Source organism: Colobus angolensis, unplaced genomic scaffold, assembly GCF_000951035.1.
Source record: "Colobus angolensis palliatus isolate OR3802 unplaced genomic scaffold, Cang.pa_1.0 Scaffold38, whole genome shotgun sequence".
Lineage (NCBI taxonomy): Eukaryota > Metazoa > Chordata > Mammalia > Primates > Cercopithecidae > Colobus > Colobus angolensis.
The window spans coordinates 5,542,085-5,566,699 of NW_012117154.1; the positions used below are offsets into that span (position 1 = coordinate 5,542,085).

The 24,615-nt window shown below is 46.8% G+C and overlaps 1 protein-coding gene across 1 annotated transcript in view; it reads right to left on the reverse strand.

The window, feature by feature from the left end:
- C2CD2 (C2 calcium-dependent domain containing 2) overlaps positions 1-24,615 on the reverse strand; it is a 66,093-nt gene that overhangs the window by 17,046 nt on the left and 24,432 nt on the right. Inside the window, exons 3-11 of the mRNA XM_011954065.1 lie at positions 19,262-19,375; positions 15,229-15,333; positions 14,506-14,628; positions 10,858-10,981; positions 8,861-8,969; positions 5,720-5,784; positions 3,616-3,740; positions 2,956-3,130; positions 1,686-1,799 (exon numbers count right to left, since the gene is read on the reverse strand). Of these exons, the coding sequence (XP_011809455.1) occupies positions 1,686-1,799; positions 2,956-3,130; positions 3,616-3,740; positions 5,720-5,784; positions 8,861-8,969; positions 10,858-10,981; positions 14,506-14,628; positions 15,229-15,333; positions 19,262-19,375 (1,054 nt within the window). The remainder of the gene's footprint in view (positions 1-1,685; positions 1,800-2,955; positions 3,131-3,615; positions 3,741-5,719; positions 5,785-8,860; positions 8,970-10,857; positions 10,982-14,505; positions 14,629-15,228; positions 15,334-19,261; positions 19,376-24,615) is intronic.

A 24,615-nucleotide genomic window follows, 5' to 3' on the forward strand; every position in this document is an offset into this window, starting at 1 on the left:
GAAGTGTCCTTACTCACAGGGTGAGCTATGAGGTCGGCACAAGGCACAGGTCACGAGGACCCTGCTGATAAAACAGGATGCGGTAAAGAAGCTGGCCAAAACCTGCCAAAACCAAGACAGCAGCGAAAGTGACCTCTGGCTGTCCTCACTGCTGATGACACACTAATGATGATGATGCTAAAAGACACTCCTACCAGCGCCATGACAGTTTGCAAATGCCATGGCAATGGCAAGAAGTTACCCTATATGATCTGAAAAGGGGAGGAACGCTCAGTTCTGAGAAATCCCCACCCCTTTGGTAGAAAACTCGTGAATAATCCACTCCTTATTTAGCGTATGATCAAGAAATAAACAGAAAAAGAGCCAACCGCAGCCCTTACGGGTTCCCTGCCTACAGAGTAGCCATTCTTTTATTCCTTTACTTTCTTAATAACTTGCTTTCACTTTACTCTGTGGACTCGCCCCAAATTCTTTCTTGCACCAGATCCAAGAACCCTCTCTTGGGGTCTAGATCAATACCCTTTTTTGGTAACGAAAGGAGGGGCAGGGTCTGCATCCCAGAATTGCAGGTGGGAGACCCAGCACGGTAATATCCAAAAAACCACAGAACCTCCCACGAGAGGAGGAGGTAGCTGTAAACTTTCACCAGGCTGAGAATCCAAAACCACGTTAAGACAGTGCCACTCCAGTGAGAAATTCCCACTCCCCTGACCACCCCACCTCGTCCAGTTGTTGGCCTTGGCAAGGTCAGACACAGGACTCAGTGAATGGGGGAGAGTTAAGCAAGAAGGAAGCACCTATTGCCCCTGAGAGTAGGTCACAAGGGGGCGAAGGGAGAAAGTTAATCCCCAAATTTAGATTGTGCGGTGATTTAGTAAGTCAGTAAGACATCTCTTCAAAAATGTCTGTTACCTGAAAGTGACCATAAAATAATAGGAGATTTGCATTTCCTATTAGTAGTGACCATTTCCTAGTAGAAGGGAAAAAACTACTTCTACTCAGCAGGTCTAAGCAGAAAGTGGGAAACAAAATTAAAGTGACTGTGATGATGATGTCCCGAGTCCTACTTGTTTGATAGTAACGTAGCTAGCGTGTTGTGCAAGAAAAAAAGGATCAGAAATTTTAAAACGTAAAGTCTCAGCTGGTTTTTTATTTTGTTAAAGCATTCCCTAAAATGTAGAAGGAATATGAATGCTGCTTCTGGTCTTGGATCAATTTGGAGTTCCCTTTTCTCCCTCTCCTTCACTCATCACTCAACCACAAAACCAAGCCAAATCAAAACTTTTTTTTCTTTTAAGAGAAAGGGTCTCGCTCTGTAACCCAGGCTGGAGTGCAGTGGTGCAATCTTGGCTCACTGCAACCTCTACCTCCCGGGTTCAAGCGATTCTCCTGCCTAAGCCTCTCAAGTAGCTGGGATTACAGGCATGCGCCACTACGCCCAGCTAATTTTTGTATTTTTAGTAGAGATGGGGTTTCACCATGTTGGCCAGGCTGGTCTGGAATTCCTGACCTCAAGTGATCCACCCGCCTCAGCCTCCCAAAGTGCTGAGATTACAGGTGTAAGCCACTGCACCTGGCCCAAAACAACTTTTTCCAAACTCTGAAAGGAGAATACTTCATATCAGAACAGTCCAAAAGGCCCAAAGGTGCTAAGAGGGAGAGCGGTGTGGGCACATCTCAGTTACCTGTGTCTGAAGAAGAGAGCGTTTTGCTGACAGGGGCGCTGCGGCAGGAGATGGCCTGGACAGAGATGTCCTTCTCGATCACCTTCACCTTGATGGGAGTCTTCACCGGAGACTCTGCCAGAGGAAGATTCTGATTACAAAGGTGGCCCCATGGTTGACTGGATCAACAGTTACCGAAACGTGAAAGGACAGCCCTCACTGCAACTCTGGTGTGTGCAGTTGGTAAAGGCAAAGTTTAATGAAAGCCGCTTTGAACGGAGGAGAGGCAAGAGTGGTGTCTGGAGTCCGGGTTGAAATAAAATTTCAGAAACATTTTAACTCAGCTAGAATTTCCCATTCTATTTGGCATTGCTGAACTGTGCCAACTCATGTATTCTGGGAGGATGATGCTTTTGCACAAGTAGAGATGCACTGTGAATTGTGAGAAATAAAGCATCCACTTATACAGAAACTTCTGTCTCCAAGGCAGTGGCTGTGGAGACAGGTACAGAATTCAGCTGGATCTCAAATGACAGCCTATCAAGCCTTCTAGCAAACAATTTTTAACAGAAGAAAGTCTACAAGGCCAACTCACTTTGAATTTTTCAAGAAAAAAGTGTGTGCTGTCCCCACATACAGGTAATAGAGTTCGTGTTTTGTTGTGTTTTGTTTTGTTTTTGAGAGGGAGTTTTGCTCTTGTTGTCCAGGCTGGAGTGCAATGACGTGATCTTGGCTCATTGCAACCTCCACCTCCTGGGTTCAAGCAATTCTCCTGCCTCAGCCTCCAGAGTAGCTGTGGCTACATGCATGCACCAATACACCCAGCTAATTTTGTATTTTTAGTAGAGATGGGGTTTCACCATGTTTGTCAGGCTGGTCTCAAACTCCTGACCTCAGGTGATTTATGCACCTCAGCCTCCCAAAGCGCTGGGATTACAGGCATGAGCCACCGCGCCCGGCCCTATAATAGAGTTCTTAATTTAACTTAGTTGGAGTTACACCTAAGTGTAACTATTTATACTATCTAGATTTTAGCTTCAGAATACACCATGGGAATCGAACCTCGTTTCAGCTTATTGCATACATGTTTGGCAGAAGAAAAAGACAAGATAACTGTCGTCCAACAACAAAAAACTAAGCACAAGTGTGGCCAATCAGCATCCTTCCTGTGCTGTGAGATTTTCCTAACACTGAGTGCTGCAGGCTCCAGGACTCCGCACTCTGTGGGGGCAAGGTGGTTACAGGCAGGCGCCACGCACAGAGTTCCTCGACTGCGTTCCTGTTGTCTCACCGGAGCTCAGTGGGGACGCCCTCCCCACGTCGACACGAGGCTTAGTCTTCACGGCAGTGACAGTAGTGACCACAGTCCCACAAGGCATCACCATGCGGTCCTTTTCGATTTTTGCAGCAGGAACAGGGGGAGGGATGGGCCAGGATTTCAGTTCCCCAGGTTCTATGTAAGAGAACTGCAGAGAAGACGCGTTACTTGTTTCTGGTTTTGTGGAAACTGCACAGGCTGATCAGCCACCTAACACTGCCTTCTTGTGAAATAACCATAATTCCTTCCCTTAAAGTCACTTAGTATTTCCAATTAACCTGGATATTCCCAGAATGGACACAGACCCCACCTTACACACAGCTGGCTCAACACATAATCATGGCAACCGAATAGAAGCTGGAGAACCAAGCAAAATTTTCAAAGGCCTCTTTGGGGTAGGCCTGTAAAACGGCATCCTGAAAAGTCATCTCCTCCAGCAGACAACTCAACTGTACAGTGGACAGAACGTGCTCTATTTGAGTGTAGTCCTGAGTATGATGAAACAGCATCTCCTCTTAGAGGAGGTCTCATTTCACACAGAAGCAGGAGTGAGACTCTGCAGACATAAGTGAAGACGCTCCTTAGGTAAGTGCCCCAAGCCGGAACCAGCCGCCATGGGAGCCTCGTCCCTACCTCTGCCGTGACCGAGCCCAGCACCGAGCTGCCGCAGGCAGACCCGCTGGTCAGTGTGAAGCTCTGGGGCCCAGAAGGCTGCTTCTTAAACAAATCCAAAGGAACTATCGCCGTCGCCAGCAGACCTGAAAAGACAGGAGACAGGCAAGGGGTGCCGCTGATGTTTCCACGGGGTTCCGTGAGAACAGAAAGGCCCACGTGCCCAGCAGCCGGAACACGCTCCTCACGTGCCTCTGGCACACTCCAAAGTGCTCACGTTTCAGAACGTTTTAAAAATGTCAGTGTCATAAAAGACAAAGGCTGTCGAAACGCTGCAGGACAGAGGATGCTAAAGCAATAGGACAGTCAGGCAATGTCCGGCCCTGTGCCGGAGTGGAAAGGTCACTGCTCTGAAGGGCATCATGGGGTCGTCCAGTCACAAAAACTGGAAAATGGGCATAAGTCAAGGAATTGCAGCAATGTAAATTCAGGAAGCTGCTAACTGTACTGTGGACACAGAAGAGAATATCTCCATTCCTAGGAAAATACACACTAAAGAATTGAGGACAAAGGGCCGAGATGCATTTAATTTATCCTCGTGTGTGTGTGTGTGTGTGTGTGTGTGTGTGTGTTAAAAGGAAATGAGTATGGCGGGGAGAGAGAGACCAAGAGTGAGCACAAATAGTAAAGGAAACTGCGCAAATGTTAAGGATACATGAGTTTGAGTAAAGGTTATGTGGCTGTTCTTCGTATTGTTTTTGTCAAGTTTGACATTTCATAGAGTCCATCAGGCTGGGCTGGAATGAAATGTGAATGAGGCCAGCAGGAGTGGGGACCCAAGAATGGGGTCAGAAGTTGACCTCTCTCCAGGTGACCAGTGCCCCCACGCTGTGCGGGTCCCCGACCTACGGAATGCCTCTCTCAGAATTATCTCGTGGACATCCCAGTTTTCTTGGGACTCCAAAATCAAGGAAGTCACCTGAGGATTCTTGCTATAACAACTAGGATATAAAACTAGTTAATTGGGAGAAATAACGAGCTTCTCACTTTAGGAGGTAACCAAATGGCTTGATTTTATTGCTGGATAAGCTGGGCAAGGGCTCCCCAATTTTGGTATGTTTATGGGGAGAGTTTTACAATCTAAGAAAATATTTATATCTTTAAAAACCTGGCCGGGCGCGGTGGCTCAAGCCTGTAATCCCAGCACTTTGGGAGGCCGAGACGGGCGGATCACGAGGTCAGGAGATCGAGACCATCCTGGCTAACACAGTGAAACCCCGTCTCTACTAAAAAATACAAAAAAAACTAGCCGGGCGAGGTGGCAGGCGCCTGTAGTCCCAGCTACTCCGGAGGCTGAGGCAGGAGAATGGCGTAAACCCGGGAGGCGGAGCTTGCAATGAGCTGAGATCCGGCCACTGCACTCCAGCCTGGGCGACAGAGCGAGACTCCGTCTCAAAAAAAAAAAAAAACCTACAATATTGTAACTGCTGATTTGGACACACGCACACATACAGGCCCACGTTCATTTTAGTGTTTTAGTGACTTTACCTCTAATTGTTGCTGTCTTGTGTATAAATCGTTAAGTTCCATTTAAACCTCTGTAGTTTATTTTATAAGGAAAAACCCAGCGAAATTGATAGAGGCAGTAGAATGGGGATGAAAAAGCTCTGGAGATAGCTGGGGGTGATGGTTGCGCAACAACGTGAGTGTACTGACTGCCCCGAACTACGTACTTAGAAATGGTTAAGATGACACATTTTACGTTGTTTATCTTACTACAGTCAAAAGGCTTTGTTTTGGTTTTTGTTTTCCAAAAAAGGAGGTCTCTTGGGGCAAGGAGGGTTCAGAACTACTTCTCTATGCCAAGAATTGTTGCATAAAATATTTTGGAATTTTTTTTTTTTTTAAACAAACAAAAAACCCAGTTGAACATTTCCCCAAAATGTACGACCTTGTTAATAACTCAAATTGCCTTTCGACCAAAGGTCCCATGGGAAAACCGAAGTCATTTAGAGGAGGGGTCACCTTCCTCTGCTGGATCTCCCACCGCCCTTTCCCCAGGCCCAGGTCACGCGGTGGAGGGCCTTTCCAGAGGGCAGGGCCTCTGTCCTCCTGCTCTACTCACCTTCTGAGGGTCGCCCAGCCTCTGAAATCTGCAGGTGTAACTCCTTCGACTTGGCATTCAACTCGCTTTGGAAGAGAAAAAAGTTGTAAGTCCTCAAAAATGCAATGCTTTATTCTTTTTATGAAATATAGCATTTTTTCTGATTATAGAAAGGAACACAAAGATGTCAGTATTTAACAAACTACCAAGACATATAACCAAAAATAGGAAAGAGTATCTGCAACCTCCCCGTTCGGAAACAGCTACCGTTAATATTCAGGGACTAGCCTTCCAGAGCAGTCAACAGGATGTTCTGTGATGACAGTGACAGACCAGCTGTCAAATGCGGTAGCCACAGAGAACTGGAGAGGTGGCCAGTGCAAGCCGAGGAACTGAACGTCATTTTAAAAAATTTCCGTTAACTTAAATTCAAAGAGACACACGTGGCCAGTTGCTGCCATACTGAAAGCACAGCTATATAATGACCTAAAGACAAAACACGGAATACAATATACCTCCCTCCTTTGTAACCCATTTATTTTCTTTAAAAAGGCATTAAAAAAAAAAAAAAAGTAGAGATGAAGTCTTGCTATGTTGCCCAGGCTGATCTCAAACTCCTGAGCTCAAGCCATCCTCCCGCCTCGGCCTCCCAAAGTGCTGGGATTACAGGAGTGAGCCACTGTGCCCAGCCTATAACCCATTCTTATAACTGAAAATTTTGTGGATGTCTTTCTGTGTAACTACACAGCAACATCATGTTTGATGGGCCTCTAGTATTCTGCTCTTTGGCCTTAGGAGATTTTATTTGGCCAACTCTGCAATAACCAACGCTTCTTAATGTGTTGGTGGTCCTCAGTATTTCATAGCCATATACAAGCTGAGAGGCACATTCTTAGGCATGTATCTTTGCACACCGTGTGATTATTTCCTCAGGAAAACTCTAATTGCCTATCAAATGGCATGTGCACTTGAGAGGTGTTTTTTATTTAGGCCGACTGATGGCATCCAGAATGCTTACTCCAGTGACACTTCCAATGCCATTATCACTCTCCTATTCTCCACCAAGCTGTGAGGTGCAAAAATGACCTCTCTCTTTTGTTGAAGTGTGCATGACTTTATGCTTATTTCTGAACATCTTTTCAGAAGTTTATGGCCATCGGTAGCTCTGGCTTTTGGTCAGTTTCCTAAAGCAGCTGTCATCTTTTCCATTCATGATTTATAAAAGCTCTTTATATATATACACACATACACACACACACACGGGAAATTTTCTTCCATTACTTTTTCTCATTGTTCATTTTTTAAGGATTAGATTGTGACTGATTTTAATACCTTGGTACTCAGCTAATTCATTAAATGATTATGTCTATTAGTTTTTTAAATATTCATTTCTACATTATATCCATTATTCTTTCTAATACTTTGGGTTGATTTTCTTGCATAGTCCTGATATGCAGTCATGTCATCTCCGAACAATGACCGGTCTTGCCTCTTCCTTTCCAGTATTTGTGTATGGTTTTCTCCTTATCTAATTGCATTAACCAATACTTCTAGAACAAAACAATAGGCATCCTTCTCTTGATTTTAGTGAGTCTGTTTACCATTTATAGTGATTTTAAAAATCTTATTAAAGAACGGCTGGGCGCGGTAGCTCAAACCTGTAATCCCAGCACTTTGGGAGGCCTAGACGGGCGGATCACGAGGTCAGGAGATCGAGACCATCCTGGCTAACATGGTGAAATCCGTCTCTACTAAAAAATATAAAAAATTAGCCGGGCGAGGTGGCGGGCGCCTGTAGTCCCAGCTACTCCGGAGGCTGAGGCAGGAGAATGGCGTAAACCCGGGAGGCGGAGCTTGCAGTGAGCTGAGATCCGGCCACTGCACTCCAGCCCGGGCAACAGAGCGAGACTCCGTCTCAAAAAAAAATAAAAATAAAAAACAAAAAACAAAACAAAACAAAATCTTATTAAAGAAGTCTCCATAAATTTTGCTCGAATTAAGTTTTTAAAAATTAAGAATGGGTATTAAATGTCACTGAATGTCTTTTGGACATATGTAGAGAAAATATGTTTATTTTCTCCTTTGATCTAGTGATACAATGAACACCATTAATAGATCTCCTTGTGTGAATGCACACTTATATCCTTACATTTCTGGTATGAACATAGCTGGTTTTATTTTTCATGTGCTGTTAGATTCTGTTTGATAATATTTTATTTATGATTCTTACACCATTATTTATGCATGGCCTACATTTTTCTCTATCTCTATTTTTTGGAGATGGAGTCTCACTTTGTTGCCCAGGCTGGAGTGCAGTGGTACAATCTCAGCTCCCTGCAACCTCTGAATCCCAGGCTCAAGCCATTTTCCTGCCTCGGCCTCATGAGTAGCTGTGATTATAGGCACCTGCCACCATGCCTAATTTTTGTATTTTTAGTAGAGACAGGGCTTCATTCACCATGTTGGCCAGGTTGATCTCGAACTCCTGACCTCAAGTGATCCTCCCAAAGTACTGGGATTACATGTGTGAGCCTTTTTTTTTTTTTTTTTTTTTTGAGACAGGGTATCTCTCTGTCACCCAGGCTGGAATGCAGTGGCACAACCACAGCTCACTGCAGTCTCGATCTTCCAGGCTCAAGCGATCCTCCCATATCAGCCTCCCAAAGAGCTAGGAGTACTACAGGCAAGGCAAGGGCCACCATGCCTTTTAGTAGAGAAGAGGTCTTGCTATGTTGTTCAGGCTGGTCTTAAACTCCTGGGCTCAAGCGATCCTCCCGTCTCTGCCTCCCAAACAGCTGGGATTACAGGCATGAGCCCCTGCGCCCAGCCCCTTTTTCTATTTTCTTTGTTAGGTTCCGGATTCAGTCAGAGGCTCCCTCCCTTTCCATGCTAGATGATGTGTGTGTCTCTAAGAGACCCAACAGCAGCTTCCTCTCATCATCTCAGGGCAGGAGGAGAAAACTGACTCTAAGAGCTGCCTTTAAAATGAAACCCATGTTTGACCTAAAGCTACCTTTAAGAAGCTTAAGACGTCATTTGTTGTTAACTGTTTTGGTTTAGTGTTTTAGCCTAAACGGTGCTGCAGAATGATCTCAGGATTTAGCGCTCCTGAACAGACACGACCGTGGACACACAGGCCCACGATAACCCGGCCGGACTCACAAGGTGAATTCCTCTTCCCACGTGAGGTCTGTAGTGTTTTTCGTCAGGGTGCTGGAGAACTTCTGAACGGGATCGTTCAGCTGCACGATGCACACTGCGTTAATGTGGCCTGTAATTAAATAGAAGGGCATCGTGTTGGCGTTTATTTTTATTTACTTTTTATTTATTTATTTTGTGAGATGGAGTCTCACTCTGTCACCCAGGCTGGAGTACAGTGGCACAATCTCAGCTCACTGCAAGCTCCATCTCCCGGGTTCAAGGGATTCTCCTGCCTCAGCCTCCTGAGTATCTGGGATTATAGGCACGCACATCCACGCTCAGCTAATTTTTGTATTTTTGGTAGAGACGGGGTTTCACTATGTTGGCCAGGCTGGTCTCAAACTCCTGACCTCATGATCCACCCGCCTCGGCCTCCCAAAGTGCTGGGATTACAGGTGTGAGCCACCGTGCCCGGCATTATTTTTATTTTTTAAATTGCATGAAGACATTGTATGCATAGAAAAAAAGGCTAAATTAAATGGCTACGGTCGAGGCTTACCCACTTCAGAGACTGGGAATTCTTTCATTTTCCATTTTCAAATGCTCATAGCACCAACCTTTATTGGAGTTAAAGAATTTTTTCCCACATTTGATATCAACAGCCCTGGGCTGACCCCAAGTGCCTCGCCCCCTCCGTCAGTGCTGGCCACAGGCATGGGCTCCCAGGGGGACCCTCCCCGAGAGGCAGCACCATTATATACAGAGGCATGGTCCCCACTTTTAGGCAAGACTAACGGTTTGCCATAGCCTAAACATGAGTTCGTGTTGACTCCTAAATTTGGAAATATACCTCACAGAGTTCCCATTTCCCAACTTACACCAGACAGGTGTGGTACCTGATACTAGCCGGGGTATTTGATCCAGGTAGTAGGACATGTCCCTAGTGAACAGCTGTTTCTGCTTTGAGACAATGCTTCTCCCTGCAGCACCAAGTCCCTAATACACTGTGGAATCAGTAATTGCTAGAATGTGTGGACACTGGACCACGCCGCAGCAGGGTGAAGCAGCCTCCAGACGTTCGCTACTGAGCTTTCACAGTCACTCTTCAAGAGAAGACTCAGACCCAGACGTGGGGACATCCAGCAGAGGGAGGCACAGGGCCTGGCCTCAGGGCAGGTGCATGTGGGAGCTGGGACCCCAACCCTGACCGACTGAGTCCAGCGAGCCCACTTTTAGCCACTAAGCAGTACAGGCGGAAAGAAAGGGCAACATGCAGGCACTTTTACCAAAAAAAAAAAATCCTCGACAGCTAGCTCTGCACAGTCTCGGCTGCTAGATGTGGCCCGTTTGTGCTTTTGGAACTGGAGGAAGTCCCTCGCAAATAAAGATAAGTCACCTTTAACACACTCAGGCAATACAATTCACCCCTGTTCTTGGCAAAACGGAGTCGCGGAGTAAAGAGGTGCCCTGTCTCGAGTGACTCTGTGACTGGGGCCTCAACAATGATTCAGAACCACCCAGAGGGGTTATCCGTTCTGTGTTGCTTGTCTTGGCTCCAACAGCAGCCACGGTCTCCCAGCATGGGAGTCCCGAGTGTGGCCGAAGTCATCTGATGCCCATCAACTCCCTACATCCCCCTTCACCCACTTGCTAAGAAAGCAGAAGCTGCACCTTGGTCAGGGATGCTTAACACATACATACGGGTTCAACAGTTTAAAAATAAAAAAAGGAAAGAAAAGATAAAAAAGACAGGACAACTCCAGACAAATGAAAAAGGCCAAATGAATTATATTCCTTTCTCCCCTCAACCTTCACATGTGCGGAAACAGGACTGGATTTTTTACCATCTCTTTTTCCCACTACATTTTCAGGTGTTTTCTGCAACCATGGCAGGGCTCCCGCTGCACCCCCACAGGAGGATGCCACCAGAGAATCCAAGCCCCCCCCACAGAGCCCCTGACTCTGCTCAGGGGCAGGAACAGCCCCTCCAGGCAGGCCAGGCTCCCACTGTCACCCACCTGAGGCGCCGGGCTCGCTGAGCAGCAAGGCGCCGATGTTCCTCACCAGCAGCTTCAGCTCATGAGCCCTTGGAGGTTTCGGAGGACAGGATTCCTGAGCAGTAGAGGGGGCGCACTGTAAGTTCTGAAAAAATAAAAAGCATTTTATTTTTGGTCTTCGTGGGGAGACTGAGGACCAAGGAAATAGCCGCTGGACTCCTGTTATGGGGGGTGGTGGCAGTCGGGTGTCTATAGGAAAACCTGCACGGAGAACCCGAGCTCTGGGGTCTGCTCTGGGGAGCCAATGAGCCATCGCCATCCTCCTGCCTGGGAGCATTTTCTATCCTAAATACAGCAAGCACAAGAAGCAATGCCTTCATCCACAGACAGGGCTCCCAAAACTTACCACAGGGGAAGATGGAGCTCGCTTTGCCATGGGTCTGAACTATCTGACCCGCGCAGGTGCTTAAGAGTGTGAGGACCTCTCCTGCCGGCTGCAGGCACTCACAGCCTGCTAGCACAGAGCAGGACACCAGCCCGCTGGGAATGGCCAGGGCCGTCAGCCCACACCCGTTTCCTACCTCCACACAGAGTACCACGTCCACAGGAGGAATGTCTATGCATGCCCTAGCACTGCACAGGTGAGAGGACAGGTGAAGGGACAGGTGAGAGGACAGGTGAAGGGACAGGTGAGAGGACAGGTGAAGGGACAGGTGAGAGGACAGGTGAAGGGCACAGGTGAGAGGACAGGTGAAGGGACAGGTGAGGGGCACAGGAGGGGGGACAGGTGAGGGGACAGGTGAGGGGCACAGGAGAGGGGACAGGTGAGGGGCACAGGTAAGGGGACAGGTGAGGGAACAGAGCCAGGGGCAGCTGGGACCAGCTTCCACTACCTCACATCTTCCAACAGGCACCAGGGCGTTTCCAACAGAAAGCACCCCCAAATCTGGAAGAGCCCAGCTTCAAACCAGCATTTCCCAAACCGGGTTCCACCTGTCACCCACTGCCAAGAGTGTTCTTTTTTTTTTTGAGGTACAGTCTTGCTCTGTTGTCCAGGCTGGAGTGCAGTGGTGCGATCTCAGTTCACTGCAACCTCCGCCTCCTGGGTGCAAGCAATTCTCCTGCCCCAGCCTCCTGAGTAGCTGGGATTATAGGTGCCCACCACCACACTCAGCTAATTCTTTTTGCATTTCTAGTAGAGACGGGGTTTCACCATGTTGGCCAGGCTGGTCTCGAAATCTCAACCTCAGGATCCACACGTCTCAGCCCCCGAAAGTGCTGTGATTACAGGCATGAGCCACCGCATCTGGCCAAGAGTGTTCTTTTAAAAGAGGCTCTGTTCATTGCAAGCATTCAGGGACCCAGACGGGCTTCTCAGAGGTGGCGCCAGCCCCCATGCTGTGCGAAGTTTTCAGGCAGAGACCTGGGTGCTGATTCGACTGAGCACTTCTTCAGGGGAACGTCCCCTAATGTCTCAAGAGACACAGGTACTCTTTCCCACCCGAAAAGCACTGTTCTGAGCCGGACACTTCTCAAACGTGAGCTGAGCGTGCTACAGCCCCAGAAGGAATTGCCAAAGTCCCTGAAATCCAAGGGCACGAGCACTGAGGACAGAGCAATCCACTTGTCTGAGACAGAGATGAAATCTTTTTTTTTTCAATTGCTGAGGGTGATGGTTAACGGCATGTGTCGACTTGACTGGGCCATGGGGTGCCCAGATATTTGGTCCGACATGATTGTGGGTGTGACTGTGAGTGCATTACTGGATGAGATTAACATTTAACGTGGCACACGCAGTGATCAGATTCTCCTCCCTCACGTGGGTGGGCCTCATCCAGTCAGTTGGAGGTGCAATGGAACAAAAAGGCTGAGTAAAAGGAAACTCCTCTTCTTCACTGCTTGAGCTGGGAAAGGGGCCTTTTCCTGCCTTCAGACTTGGACTGAAACAGTGACTCTTCATGGGTCTTGAACCCACTGGCCTTTGGACTGGAACATACACCACAGGCTCTTTTGGGTCTCAGGGCTTCAGACTCGAACTAAAATTACCCCCCCAGACTCTCCTGGGGCTGCAGCTTACCAAATGCAGATCTCGGAACTTGTCAGCCTTCATAACTGTGTGAGCTGATCACACACACACACACACACACACACACACACTCCCATTGGTTCTGTTTCTCTGGAAAATCTTGACCAATATAATATATATAATATGCTATTTTGATTAAATAAAATATACAAATTTATGGAAAAGCATGATTGAAGTTATGATCTTCTGGGTCCTATTATTTTTTAAATTCATGGATTCCAAAAATATACAACTGTTTTATGAAGTTGCATACATTTTGACATTAAAAGCTGATTGTCATATTCAGCACAGTCACCTCTGATGTGAAATAAGCTACTGTGACAGAATTACTAAAAGGGACAGCGCTGGGACTCTCCTCTTACCTCCCAAGAAGCACGGGCTGGTCCCCTCCATTTGGAGAGGCTGAGTGGCCCCAAGCCTCAGGCCCCTGGGAAGCCCCTCAGACATCCGCACCCCTCCTGTTCTGCCCTGCTGGCCCAGTGCCCCTTCTGCATATTGCAGGCTTCGGGAGGGTGATGGTGCTTCCTTATACTCTTGGGACCCCCACGGCCAGGGCTTAGCACCAAACACTGCCATCAACTGATATCTCAGTGAAACAAAGTCTTCAGACTCTACTGACAGCTGGTGACGTCTGCAGACCAAGGACCGACATCATGTAAGAATTTATATTTTCAAACTGACTTCACCAAGAGCTAGATAATAAAGATGGACATTATAATAAAGACATATTTTATCATGCTATATAAAACCACTGCCCAAAAATATATTTTTTAAACTTTAGGGACTATGAGTGCCTGTTTTACACAGTCATGATAAAAAGATCAGCATATGACCAAGAGAACGTACCTTACACAAAGGATAATTGATGTGTTATTTAGGTCCATGAAGTTGACCAGGGCAAATGCTCTGGATAAGAATTTAACCAGAAAAGTGAGTAGCACCCTAATCAGATGGTACAGGGGGGCTCCAGCATGAGGAGGGAGGCAGATGATACGGAAAAGGGGGTCACACAGACAAGACTAGCCTCCTTTATCGTGCACCCCCAAAGGACATAGACCTCCAAGAGGCAGGAGCTGTTGCAGGCAGGACCAGGGTAGCAGGCCGGCCCAGGCTAAACTATCTCTGTCTATCCCACCCACCTGTCTCTGCTTGCTTCTGGGGCAATGTTCTCAACACTGGCTGCTTTCCCAGGTACCTTGGCCCTGGAAGGATGAGGTCTAGGGCTCTGAATGGACAGGGAAATGTCAGGTTTTTGTTTTGTTTTGTTTTGTTTGTTTTTTTGAGGTGAAGTCTTGCTCCGTTGTCCAGACTGGAGTGCAGTGGTGCGATCTCAGCTCACTGCAACCTCTGCCTCCTGGGTGCAAGCGATTCTCCTTCCACTTTATGAAGCTTTGCAGCCCCCTGCTCCGAACCCGAGGCTTTATCCCACACCCACCATCATTATCTCCAGCAAGCACCCGAACCATCTTGGCTCTACCATGGGAGGTGGAGGAATGCTGGAAATGCACACAGATTCTCCAAGAGAGGCGGGCCATGGTGCCTGACGGGGTTCAGAGGCAGCCACAGCACCCAGATGGGTTTACCTGAGCTTCCTTTACATTCATGGGCTTGATGATCAGAACCACTGATGGAGAGGCAGAACCAACCAAATGCTTCAAGATCTCCTCGAGAGTGTCAGACATCGCACCTGTATCAGCCACCGGGTCCTAGTGAAAGAGGAGAAAGTTGACAAATCGACTTTGCAAGCCCACTCCCTGCTCCTAACCTCATGTCTTCGGGTGACTAAAACCATGCAAAGCAGGAAGGAAGGAAATTACCTTCAGATTTTAGCTCTGTCCTTGCAAAAACTGTGGAAAGAAGAGGCCTTGCCCTTGGAAGCAGCCTTCGGACTCAGCTCAAGTTATAAGTGCAGCGCCCTCACCACGGGAAAGAGTGCCTGATCACCAGATATGGCAGAGCATGCAGCGGGTACCTACAGTGTCATTATCCTTGGCCGCATATGCTAAAATCATCAAGCAAACCTGATCTGGGGTGGGGCAGGGAAGGCTTCAGGGTTTTTTTAAGTGGCCAGGTGCAGCTCAGGTGGGAGCTCTGCATTCAATCCATCAAAGCCATCCCCCGCAGGCCCTGCCAAGCCAAAGGGACCATCCACATCCAGACAGGCCCAAGCCAGCCCCAGAAGGGGTGGCTGGGGATAGGGAAGGAGGCCACCAACACCAGCCATGGACTCAGTTCCCCGCCACAGACTGTCCTAACACACATTGTTCTCACGCCAATGGAAGAATCACAAAAACTTACGGACTGACCTCCCCCAGTGCTTTGGGCTGGATATTAACGGCCATTTCCGGCACACTGATGAAGGACCAGCTAATCTGGAGGTCCTCTCTCTTCTCTTTCATGTGGAACTCCAGCTATTAAAAAACAAGTTATTAGAGGGGTACTCTTTCCACCAAAGCCTTAATGTGCATGTGCGTGTCCGTGTGTGCATGTGACTGTGTATGTGAACACGTGTGCATGTGTGTGCATGTATGTGAGCATGTGTGCATGTATGAGCACGTGTGCATGTGTGTGACTGCATGTGAGCATGTGTGTGCGCATATGTGAACATGTGCCCATGTGACATGCAAGTGTGTGCATGTGTGTGCATGTGCGTGTATGTGTGCATGTGTGTGCATGTATGAGCGTGTGTGCATGTGTGAGTGTTCATGTGTGAGTGGGCGTGTGTGGATGTGCATGTGTGTGTATGGGTGTGTGTGCATGTGTGAGTGCATTTGTGCGTGTGTGAGTGCATATATGCGCATGTGTAAGCATGTATGTGCATGTGAGTGTGTGTGCATGTGTGAGTGGGCGTGTGTGTGCATGTGCGTGTGTGCGTGTATGGGCATGTGTCTGCATATGTGAGTGCATGTGAGTGTGCGTGTGTCTGTGTATTTGAGCGTGTGTGGAAGTGTGCGTGTAAGCATGTATGCCTGTGTGTGCATGTGTGCGTGAGTGTGCGTGTGTGTGTATGTATATGCGTACCTGCTCATTTATTCATGTATTTTCATAGAAAACTGCTTAGCTTTCCATTTGGCATACTATGTGCTTTCAAAATGGAGAGCAGGACCCCAAACTCCCTTTACCCCCTTCCCTTCCTGCCCCTTCACTGGCCTCAACCTACCCCTCAAAGAGGAACCTCAGCATTGGTTTCCAACAACTAGATGTCATCAAAGCCCTGCAGTCTATTTAACATAGTTTGCTGTGCCTTGCATTTCTTCTTCTGGGAGTGTCCCCAAGGCATAAAGGAGAGAGGAGTGAGAGAAGGGCCCAGGGCACCTCATTCTAATCCTGGGCGTGGGCTCCCCCGCCCCACACTCACACAGCCCTGAAGATTGCGTGCAGCACAAAGGCATCTTTACTGTCTCTTGCCGGGGCCACCACAGCAGCCTCTAACTGGACTCCAATCTCTAAGGACGCCTCATCCCATCCTGTCCATTTGGGAGACAGAACAGTGGCCCCCAAAGATGTCCACACCCTAATCCCTGGAACTTGTGACTGTGGGACCCTACAGGGCACAGGAGATTTGGCAGGTGCAACAGGCGAAGGACCTCAAGATGGGGAGATGACCCTGGGTCCTTCCAAAGAGCCCAGTGGAAACACGTGAGTCCTGAAGAGTGGGGGAGCATAAGAGTAGAGGGGCCAGGGCATATGAAGTGAGGACTGCAGGCATCCCTGCTGGTGTGGAAGTGGAGGAAGGCACCCTGAGCTGAAAAATGGGGTGCCTCAAGGAGCCAGAAATGGCCCTCCACTGACAGCCAACAAGAAAATGGAACTCAGTCCTGTAATCCCACGGAATGAAATTCTACCAAAACCCCCAAAAGCAACGAACAGACTCCCCTGTGACTACCACTAAGGCAGGCAGCCCTGACAGCTTCTGGATTTGCATCTGGCCGGACACCTGGCCTCCCTTATGATGGCATCACCAGTCTGTGCTGTTTTAAACTGTTCACGGTCATTTGTTTCCACAGCCATAAGAAAGCTACTATTGCATTCTTTATTCTTCAGCTAGATGTTCTATCCAAAGCAAAAGTCTCACCTTTGCACATCCCCATCCCTTCCCCGCTCCTAAACAAAAGGGAAGAACGACTTTAGACTATCTGAGTACGTGGACTCTCACCTCAGCTAGAAGCAGGGTAAGAGAAAAAAGATGACTTTTACTTCATAACCGTCTCCAACCTGCCTTCCTTGTCTGGTAATTCTGGAAAAAATTAGGTAATTCTAGGGGAAAAGTGCACTTTAATTGTTTTGACACAGACAGCTGAGTCGAGGGAGACCACGCTTGCATCTCTGGTCGGAGGAACATCAGAGAAGCGGGAACGCCTCCTGCCACTAGCATCAATTACTTACCAATCTCTAGCAGCTGCCTCTGCGCTCAGAGGTAATCCACATACCGGTTTCTAACTGTGTTAACAGATCAAAGATACAACTGTGTTCCTTCTGTGTGAGCTGCTTAAAATGGCATGAATGCTTTGATATAATAAACACAATGTCAGAAATGACATTTCTTCATTTGTGTTTGTGATCCTCTCTGGACTCAGTCAGTTCCAAAACATGCATCAAATGTTGGGTAAATATGACCCAGACTTTGAAGGTTATTTTCTAATCACATTGTCCAAATCATCTGGGGGATGCAGGAGAGCATGAACACCTCACGAATCCATGGTGCCAACCTTTCACCTCTGCAGTTCTCTCAAATGGGGTGCTGCTGGGGCGGGGCTGAGAAACTGGGAGGGTGGATTTCAGAAAAAAGCCACGTGGGTAGCCAGGAAATCTTGTGAGTGCTGGCTATTTAAAACTCTGCCTTTGTAGGAAAAGCATACGAGATGTCATCTTCCCTTGCGACTGTGAATTCTGCATGACTTGAGCTCATCCCCCAAATTCGGTGCTAAGTCCAAGGACACGGGAGATGAAACAGGGCATTGAACTGGCAGTGACCCTTGAAACAAGCCCAGACAACTGCAATTTTTAAATACCAGCTCTGGTGACTATCTGGCCGGATGTGAGAGACGCACAAGCTCTCTGATGATTTGGGCATCCAAAGTGTCACTGGGCTTACTGTAATTACTAGAGATCCATAAGTCTCTCTATGTAAAATTATAGAGCTATGTATAATTATACATATGTCTTTATTATTATAAGCCTATTATTAAAACATGGAATGATGGTAATACTAATGTACCCTAGAACTTAAATAAAAAATAAAAATAAAAATAAATACTTTCCCAGATTCCAAGTCAAACCTGCTAGCTTTATAAGACACCATTTTCAGGCTTGATCATAAACCAGAGAAAAGGAATGAGAACCCAGGAAGGGAAAGGTGGGATGGAAGAATGAGAAAAGTAGAGAAAGGAATGGGGCAGAAATGCAAGGCAGGCAAAGGAAGAGAGAAAAGAAAAAAAAGCATCCAGGATATTGACAAAACTGACTCTGGGAATTCTTTGAATGGTGATGGATGCTACAAAGTGCCTCTTTTCATTATGAAATTACTTCCTAGGAACTCATCACCAAAACAATTCAAGCTCAAGTACATATTTTCAAATGAAAAAAATATTTTTTTTTCATCTCTCTATATATTATCTATTTCTCACAACTTATCACAGCAGAATAATGTCTTATTTCTTAATTGTTTCATGTTTATTGATTTTATTTATCCAGTGAGAATACGCATTTGAGCATTTTTTCTTATGTCCATCATAATGCCCAAAATAATACCTAATAATGAATAGTATACAGTTATCTGAGTCATTTATATCTAGTTTTGTTCACTTATTCAATTGATAAATATGGTAAGTATTTATAGTGTGCCAAGAGCTTAGGATACAGAGGTGAATATGGTAGACCAGATTTCTAAAAATAATAATAATGGGGGGGGGTTCTTTTTAAATCGACCTTGTCAGAAACTGAAAAGAGGAACGCCCCACCGCCGCCGCTCTGCTGTGTTTCCAAGCTGCAACCAGTGCCAGATTCGGAACCAGAACCACTTTTCTCATCTCAGATGCCACCTGCCTTATCATATCCGTCAACAACACCCCGCCTTGTTCAAATGCCCGAAAGAGTCAACCCCTGAGTTTATTATAAATGTATGTGTGCGTGTGTAGTGTGTGTGTGTAATGTGTAGTGTGTATGATCATTTCCTACATATAAAATCCTATATGGAAGCTTACAGTTTGAAAATCATGACATGAATGATAATTAATAAAAACATGAATGTTACAGCCTCGTGACTCACACCATGCTCACCCTGCACATTTCTCTGAACTGTGACAGGTCTCATAACTTGCAAAATCTACACATCTTTACCTGTAAATAGAATGGGGAGAGCCGCACGTTGTATAGCCGGCATCCAGCATCCGAGGCAGGCTTCTCGCTGACCAAGAACTGAATAGCCTGGCCCACCACCTGACAGACCACCACCTGGAGGAGGCACAGGTAAGGGAGAAAACTGTATCTAAAACAAAGGACAGTGCATACATAGGCATCTTTTTTTTTCTTTTTTTTTGGAGACAAGGTCTTGCTGTGTCGCCCAGGCTGGAGCGCAGTGGCGCGATCTCGGCCCACTGCAACCCCCACCTCCCCAGCTCAGGCGCTCTTCCCACCTCAGCCTCCTGCGTACATGGAACTACAGGAGTGTGCCCCCACACCCACCTAATTTTTGTATTTTTTTTTGTGTAAAGATGGGGTCTACCTAGGCTGGTTTCGAACTCCTGGGCTCAAGCAATCTTCTCACCTTGGCCTCCCAAAGTGCTGGGATTACAGGCATGAGCCACAGTGCTCAGATGCCATAGGCATCTTTTTCTTTTTTGTTTTGAGATAGAGTCTTACTCTGTCACCCAGGCTGAAGTGCAGTAGAGCAATCTCGGCTCACTGCAACCTCTGCCTCCTTGGTTCAAGCGATTCTTCCATCTCAGCCTCCCAAGTAGCTGGGATTACAGGTGCGTACCACCATGGTCAGCTAATTTTTGTATTTTTAGTAGAGACAAAGTTTCACCATGTTGACTAGGTCGGTCTCGAACTCCTGACCTCAGCCTACCCACCTCAGCCTCCCAAAGTGCTGGGATTACAGGCGTGAGCCACCACGCCCAGCCTAGACGTCTTTATATCAAAATAATCTGGACTTCATACGTTAGCAAGGATACAAATTTAGAGTTTCAAAGTTGGATAAATATTCAGATTAACATCTTTTCTATAATGTAGTAGTTTGAAAACTAGAACAATATTTCAAATATTTGCTTCCTGATGACTTTCTTAGGATCTAAAGTCTTGACCAAATCTAGTTATCATGCGCTTTCCACATATAATGCAGTTTTTTTCTGGAGACGTGGTTTGACTCTGTCGCCCAGGCTGGAATGCAGTGGCGCAATCTTAGCTCACAGCAACCTCCCAGGTTCAAGTGATTCTCCTGCCTCGGCCTCCCGATTAGCTGGGATTACAGGCGGGTGCCACCACTCCTGGCTAATTTTTTGTATTTTTAGTAGCGACAGGGTTTCACCGTGTTAGCCAGGATGGTCTCGATCTCCTGACCTCGTGATCCACCCGCCTCAGCCTTCCAAAGTGCTGGGATTACAGGCTTGAGCCACTGTGCCCGGCCAACAAAGTCTTTTTCTTTAAATATCATCTTGTTCTGTGTCTCCACGATAGCTGATTTCTAATTCCCCAAATGTTTCCACGTTCATACACAGTCAAGGCCATTAGCCATCTTTTTTGGCTAAAAATGAGTCTTAAAAAGAAAGCAAGTTATAGATGTTAAAAGTAAAAAAAGTTTTCTTACATTACCCAGAACACAAGGGGTTGCTTTCACCTAAATAATTTCGACACTATCATGGTTTTCAAAAAGGTGGGAGTGATTGGAAAAACATACAAAGTATCAAACAATTATAAAATTATGCAGTCATACCAAAACTAGAATTACAGAATGAGCTCATTCAAGAACCTGTCAGAGAAAGATAATAACATCAGAAATAAACCAAACTGTGGCTTCCTGACATACATCATAAATCATACAGTATTAAGAGGCATGATTTTCACAGCTACCATGGCACACAGGGAGATCCAGTTTCTGCCACAGATTCCTCTACAGAAGCCGATCTAGAATGAGAGGTCAGACCCCTCCCCACTCCCCTCCCGGAGGCAGAGGGCCAAGCAGACACGTGTGGGATAATTACCAGGCCAGGTGCCAGGTGTGCACTGGCCGGGAGGGCAGGGGAGGCTGGGGCACACTGGGCAGGACCACAGGGCAGGCACAAGGGGGTTCCGTAGGTGGCCAGTGTTTGGCCAAAAAGCAAAGCTATCAGGAGCTAAGGGTAAGTCAGACTGACCTCCTCATTCTCAAAAGAACCACTGACTCCACTGCAGGGAGTCACTGGACAGGAAGAGAAAATTCTTTAATTCTCTGGTGGATTTATCAGAATCTAAAATACCAAATGGAAAGATTATCAAAATAATTACTCGGTCGGGGCCTGCTATTCCCCCAAGTTCAGGGCTAGGACATACTTTCTCATCTGCTGGCTCCTGGCCGCAGCCAAGTCCTGGATCCAGCTCTTCCCACCACTGGCCCACTCCACTCTGGAACAAAAACGGAACCTGGGCACTGAGGCCCCGGCAGGGGTCAACATCCAGTGTCCACAACCAAATACCTCAATGCCACAGAGCTGGAAAAAGAAAATCCCGCCTTCTCTCAACATTGGCAGAAAGTCACACAATTCTTTCTAGCGGTTCTTATAACGCCATGTTCAGAAGACTGATTCACATGAGTTAATTACATATTTCCATCATCTCCAGAGTTCGCAAAGGGCCAGAACAAAAAAATGTTTGCATAAGAAATGTCGTCTCTTCATGTTAAAAATAAATTATCTATAAACAGTCCTTTTTGGAGGAACATGCTTTGTGGCCAGATGAGTTACACGCACCAATGGCATGACACTGAGAAAATTCCCTGTCCTTGGTCTCAACAGCCCACGCCTTTTACTGCTTAAAGTAAAAAATAAAAATAAATTTAAAAACCCGACACTGACTCTGAGACTGCATGATTCCCTTGGAATCAGCTTTGTACCAAGAAAACAGACTTAGCATCTCAACCCAAGCAAGAATGAATTTCATTTCCCTTCGTGTATCCAGTTCTACAGAAAGTTTCCCACCACCCATTCCCTGATACATAGAGAACCAAGCACTTGATTAAAAGCAAGCAGATAAATAAGTAAATAGATAAAAGAAATTTAAAACTTCTAGAATGCAGGACTCCAAAGCTCATAAGTAATCACTCAAGCCCCATCACTGAAGTAGTATAATCTCTACATTCTACTCTGGGACAGAATGTGTGACATCTTTTCATAGTGACGCCCTGGCATGTCTTCCCCAGCCCTAGGGCTTCCCTACCCTCTCAATAAAACCTGGAGTGCAGACCAAGCCTTTCTTGGCCTCCCCTCAGAGTTCGGCTAGGAAAGTTCATTAAAGAAACAATCTGAGCTGAGTGTGGTGGCTCACGCCTGTAATCTCAGTGCTTTGGGAGGCTAAGGCAGGAAGACTGCTTGAGTCCAGGAGTTCAAGACTAGCCTGGGCAACATAGCAAGACCCCATCTCTTAAAAAAAAATTAACCCATGCATGGTGGTGTGCACCTGTAGTCTCAGCTACTCAGAAGGGTAAAGTGAGAGGATCACTTGAGCCCAAGGGTTTGAGGCTGCAGTGAGCTGTGATTGTGCCATTGCATTCCAGCAGAAAGAAACATTCTGAACCTGCCTCAAATTTTTACATGGCCAAACAAAATGCTGCTCCTGCTGCACTTGGAGGGACAACCATTAGGACCAAATCCCCTTCCAGGGCCAGCCCCTGCCTCTGTCACCCTAACAAATAATGCCCCATTTGCCAAATGGACAGGGACAAAATGGAGAGGAGATTTTAAAAACAAGTAATCTTCTTTTAGCGTATTAAGGTGTTATCCACAATGGGGATTAAATTCTCCCAACCCATGCCAACAGTGGCAAGGCCCCCAGGGGCTGAGAGGGGTTCCTCGCATCACAGCAGAAGGCAGGATCACCTGACACAGGTAAGCAGCTCCTCCTCACTAGTTCGCCTTCCTAAGTGGCCAGATGTCAAGGGTTAACATCTACCTAAATACCCACGAGTGGGTAGAGACCCTGATCTTGACCCTAGAGTCTCCCTCCCCCAGTCAGCCATGGTCGTGAGAGCCTCTTCTTAACTTTCCAAGTGAGCTCTGCGGGGAATCCCAGTTCTAGGGAACTGACAGACTGGGCCCTAAGTGTTTCCCTCTGAAACAGTCTGCTATTAGTACAGGATTTTACAAAGTTCAATAGAACAATTATCTAGCATGGGCGGCAGTGACAGTGAATTCCTCTGAGGACAGGAGTGAACCCCCAGCCCCAGGGCAGAACTCCACGGAGCCCAGGTCTGCATCCGCAGGAAGGAGCTCCCTTGACAACAACCAACCATCCCCCAACCTGCATTTTTTTGAGAATTTTTTTTCCCCCAAACAAGCAAAGATTATTTACATAAAGCATTTCAAAATCAAGCAACAGAAGGGTGAACTTTGTTTTCCAAATAAACAACTTCCTCTCTGCATAAGTGACAGTGTTTTTCGGAGAGGGGGCTATTGGTGTAAGTCAGGGTCTCCACGTGGAGAGGAGACTCATGGTTGGCAGGTGAGGGTTTGGGTGGGGGAGCCCTGGGCAGCAGCTGGAAGCGCCAGGGGGACGAGAAAGTAAGACTGAAGGCTGAAGAGCAGGCTGAGCAGGGAGGCCTTCACTCACGTTCTCTGCTCTCTCCAGCCTCAACACCTTGACCTCATGTAGTTACATACCTATGCAAATAGCGCTTATCTGGAAACTATTCCTTTGTTTAGACTTGGGGCCAAAACATTCCAGGCACAGTTACTCCAAATTTCGCAATTGTTCACCAACAAGCAAGCCCCTGAGTCTTCAGATCTCACTGTGCCCTTTCACTTTCCTTTCCAATTAAGCTTCTTGTACAGCTTCCTCCGTTCCTTCTCTTAGAACACTCTAGAGAACTGGAAATCAGGTAATTACTTTTGTCTCCAGAGAAACTAGCAATGCAGCTGAGAACATGTATCCAGAAAGTTTATCTACTTGAATATTTTTCACTGTCATCACACTCTGTAACACCCAAGGAAAGAACTCCCAAGTAAAATGAAGGCAAAGACCCTTCATTAATCAAGGTGAGATCGCAAGTGAGTCTCATCTCTGTAAATATTAAGACAGGATGAACTGGATATAAAACACTATTTCTACTCTGGAACTGGGACTCAATTTAAAACGTAAACTCCATTAGAGCTGAAGATTATCCCAATATCTACAACATTTAATCCTGTTTGCCCACTAATTCAAAATAAATGGCTAAAGATGTATTTTTATTTATTTATTTTTGAGATGGAGTCTCACTCTGTCCCCTAAGCTGAAGTGCAGCGGTGCGATCTCGGCTCACCACAACCTCTGCCTCCCGGGTTCAAGCGATTCTCCTGCCTCAGCCTCCCAAGTAGCTGGGAATACGAGTGTGCCGTACCACGCCCAGCTAATTTTTGTATTTTTAGTAGAGACAGGGTTTCACCATGTTGGCCAGGCTGGTCTCAAACTCCTGACCTCAGCCTGCCTCAGGCTCCCAAAGTGCTGGGATTACAGGTGTGAAC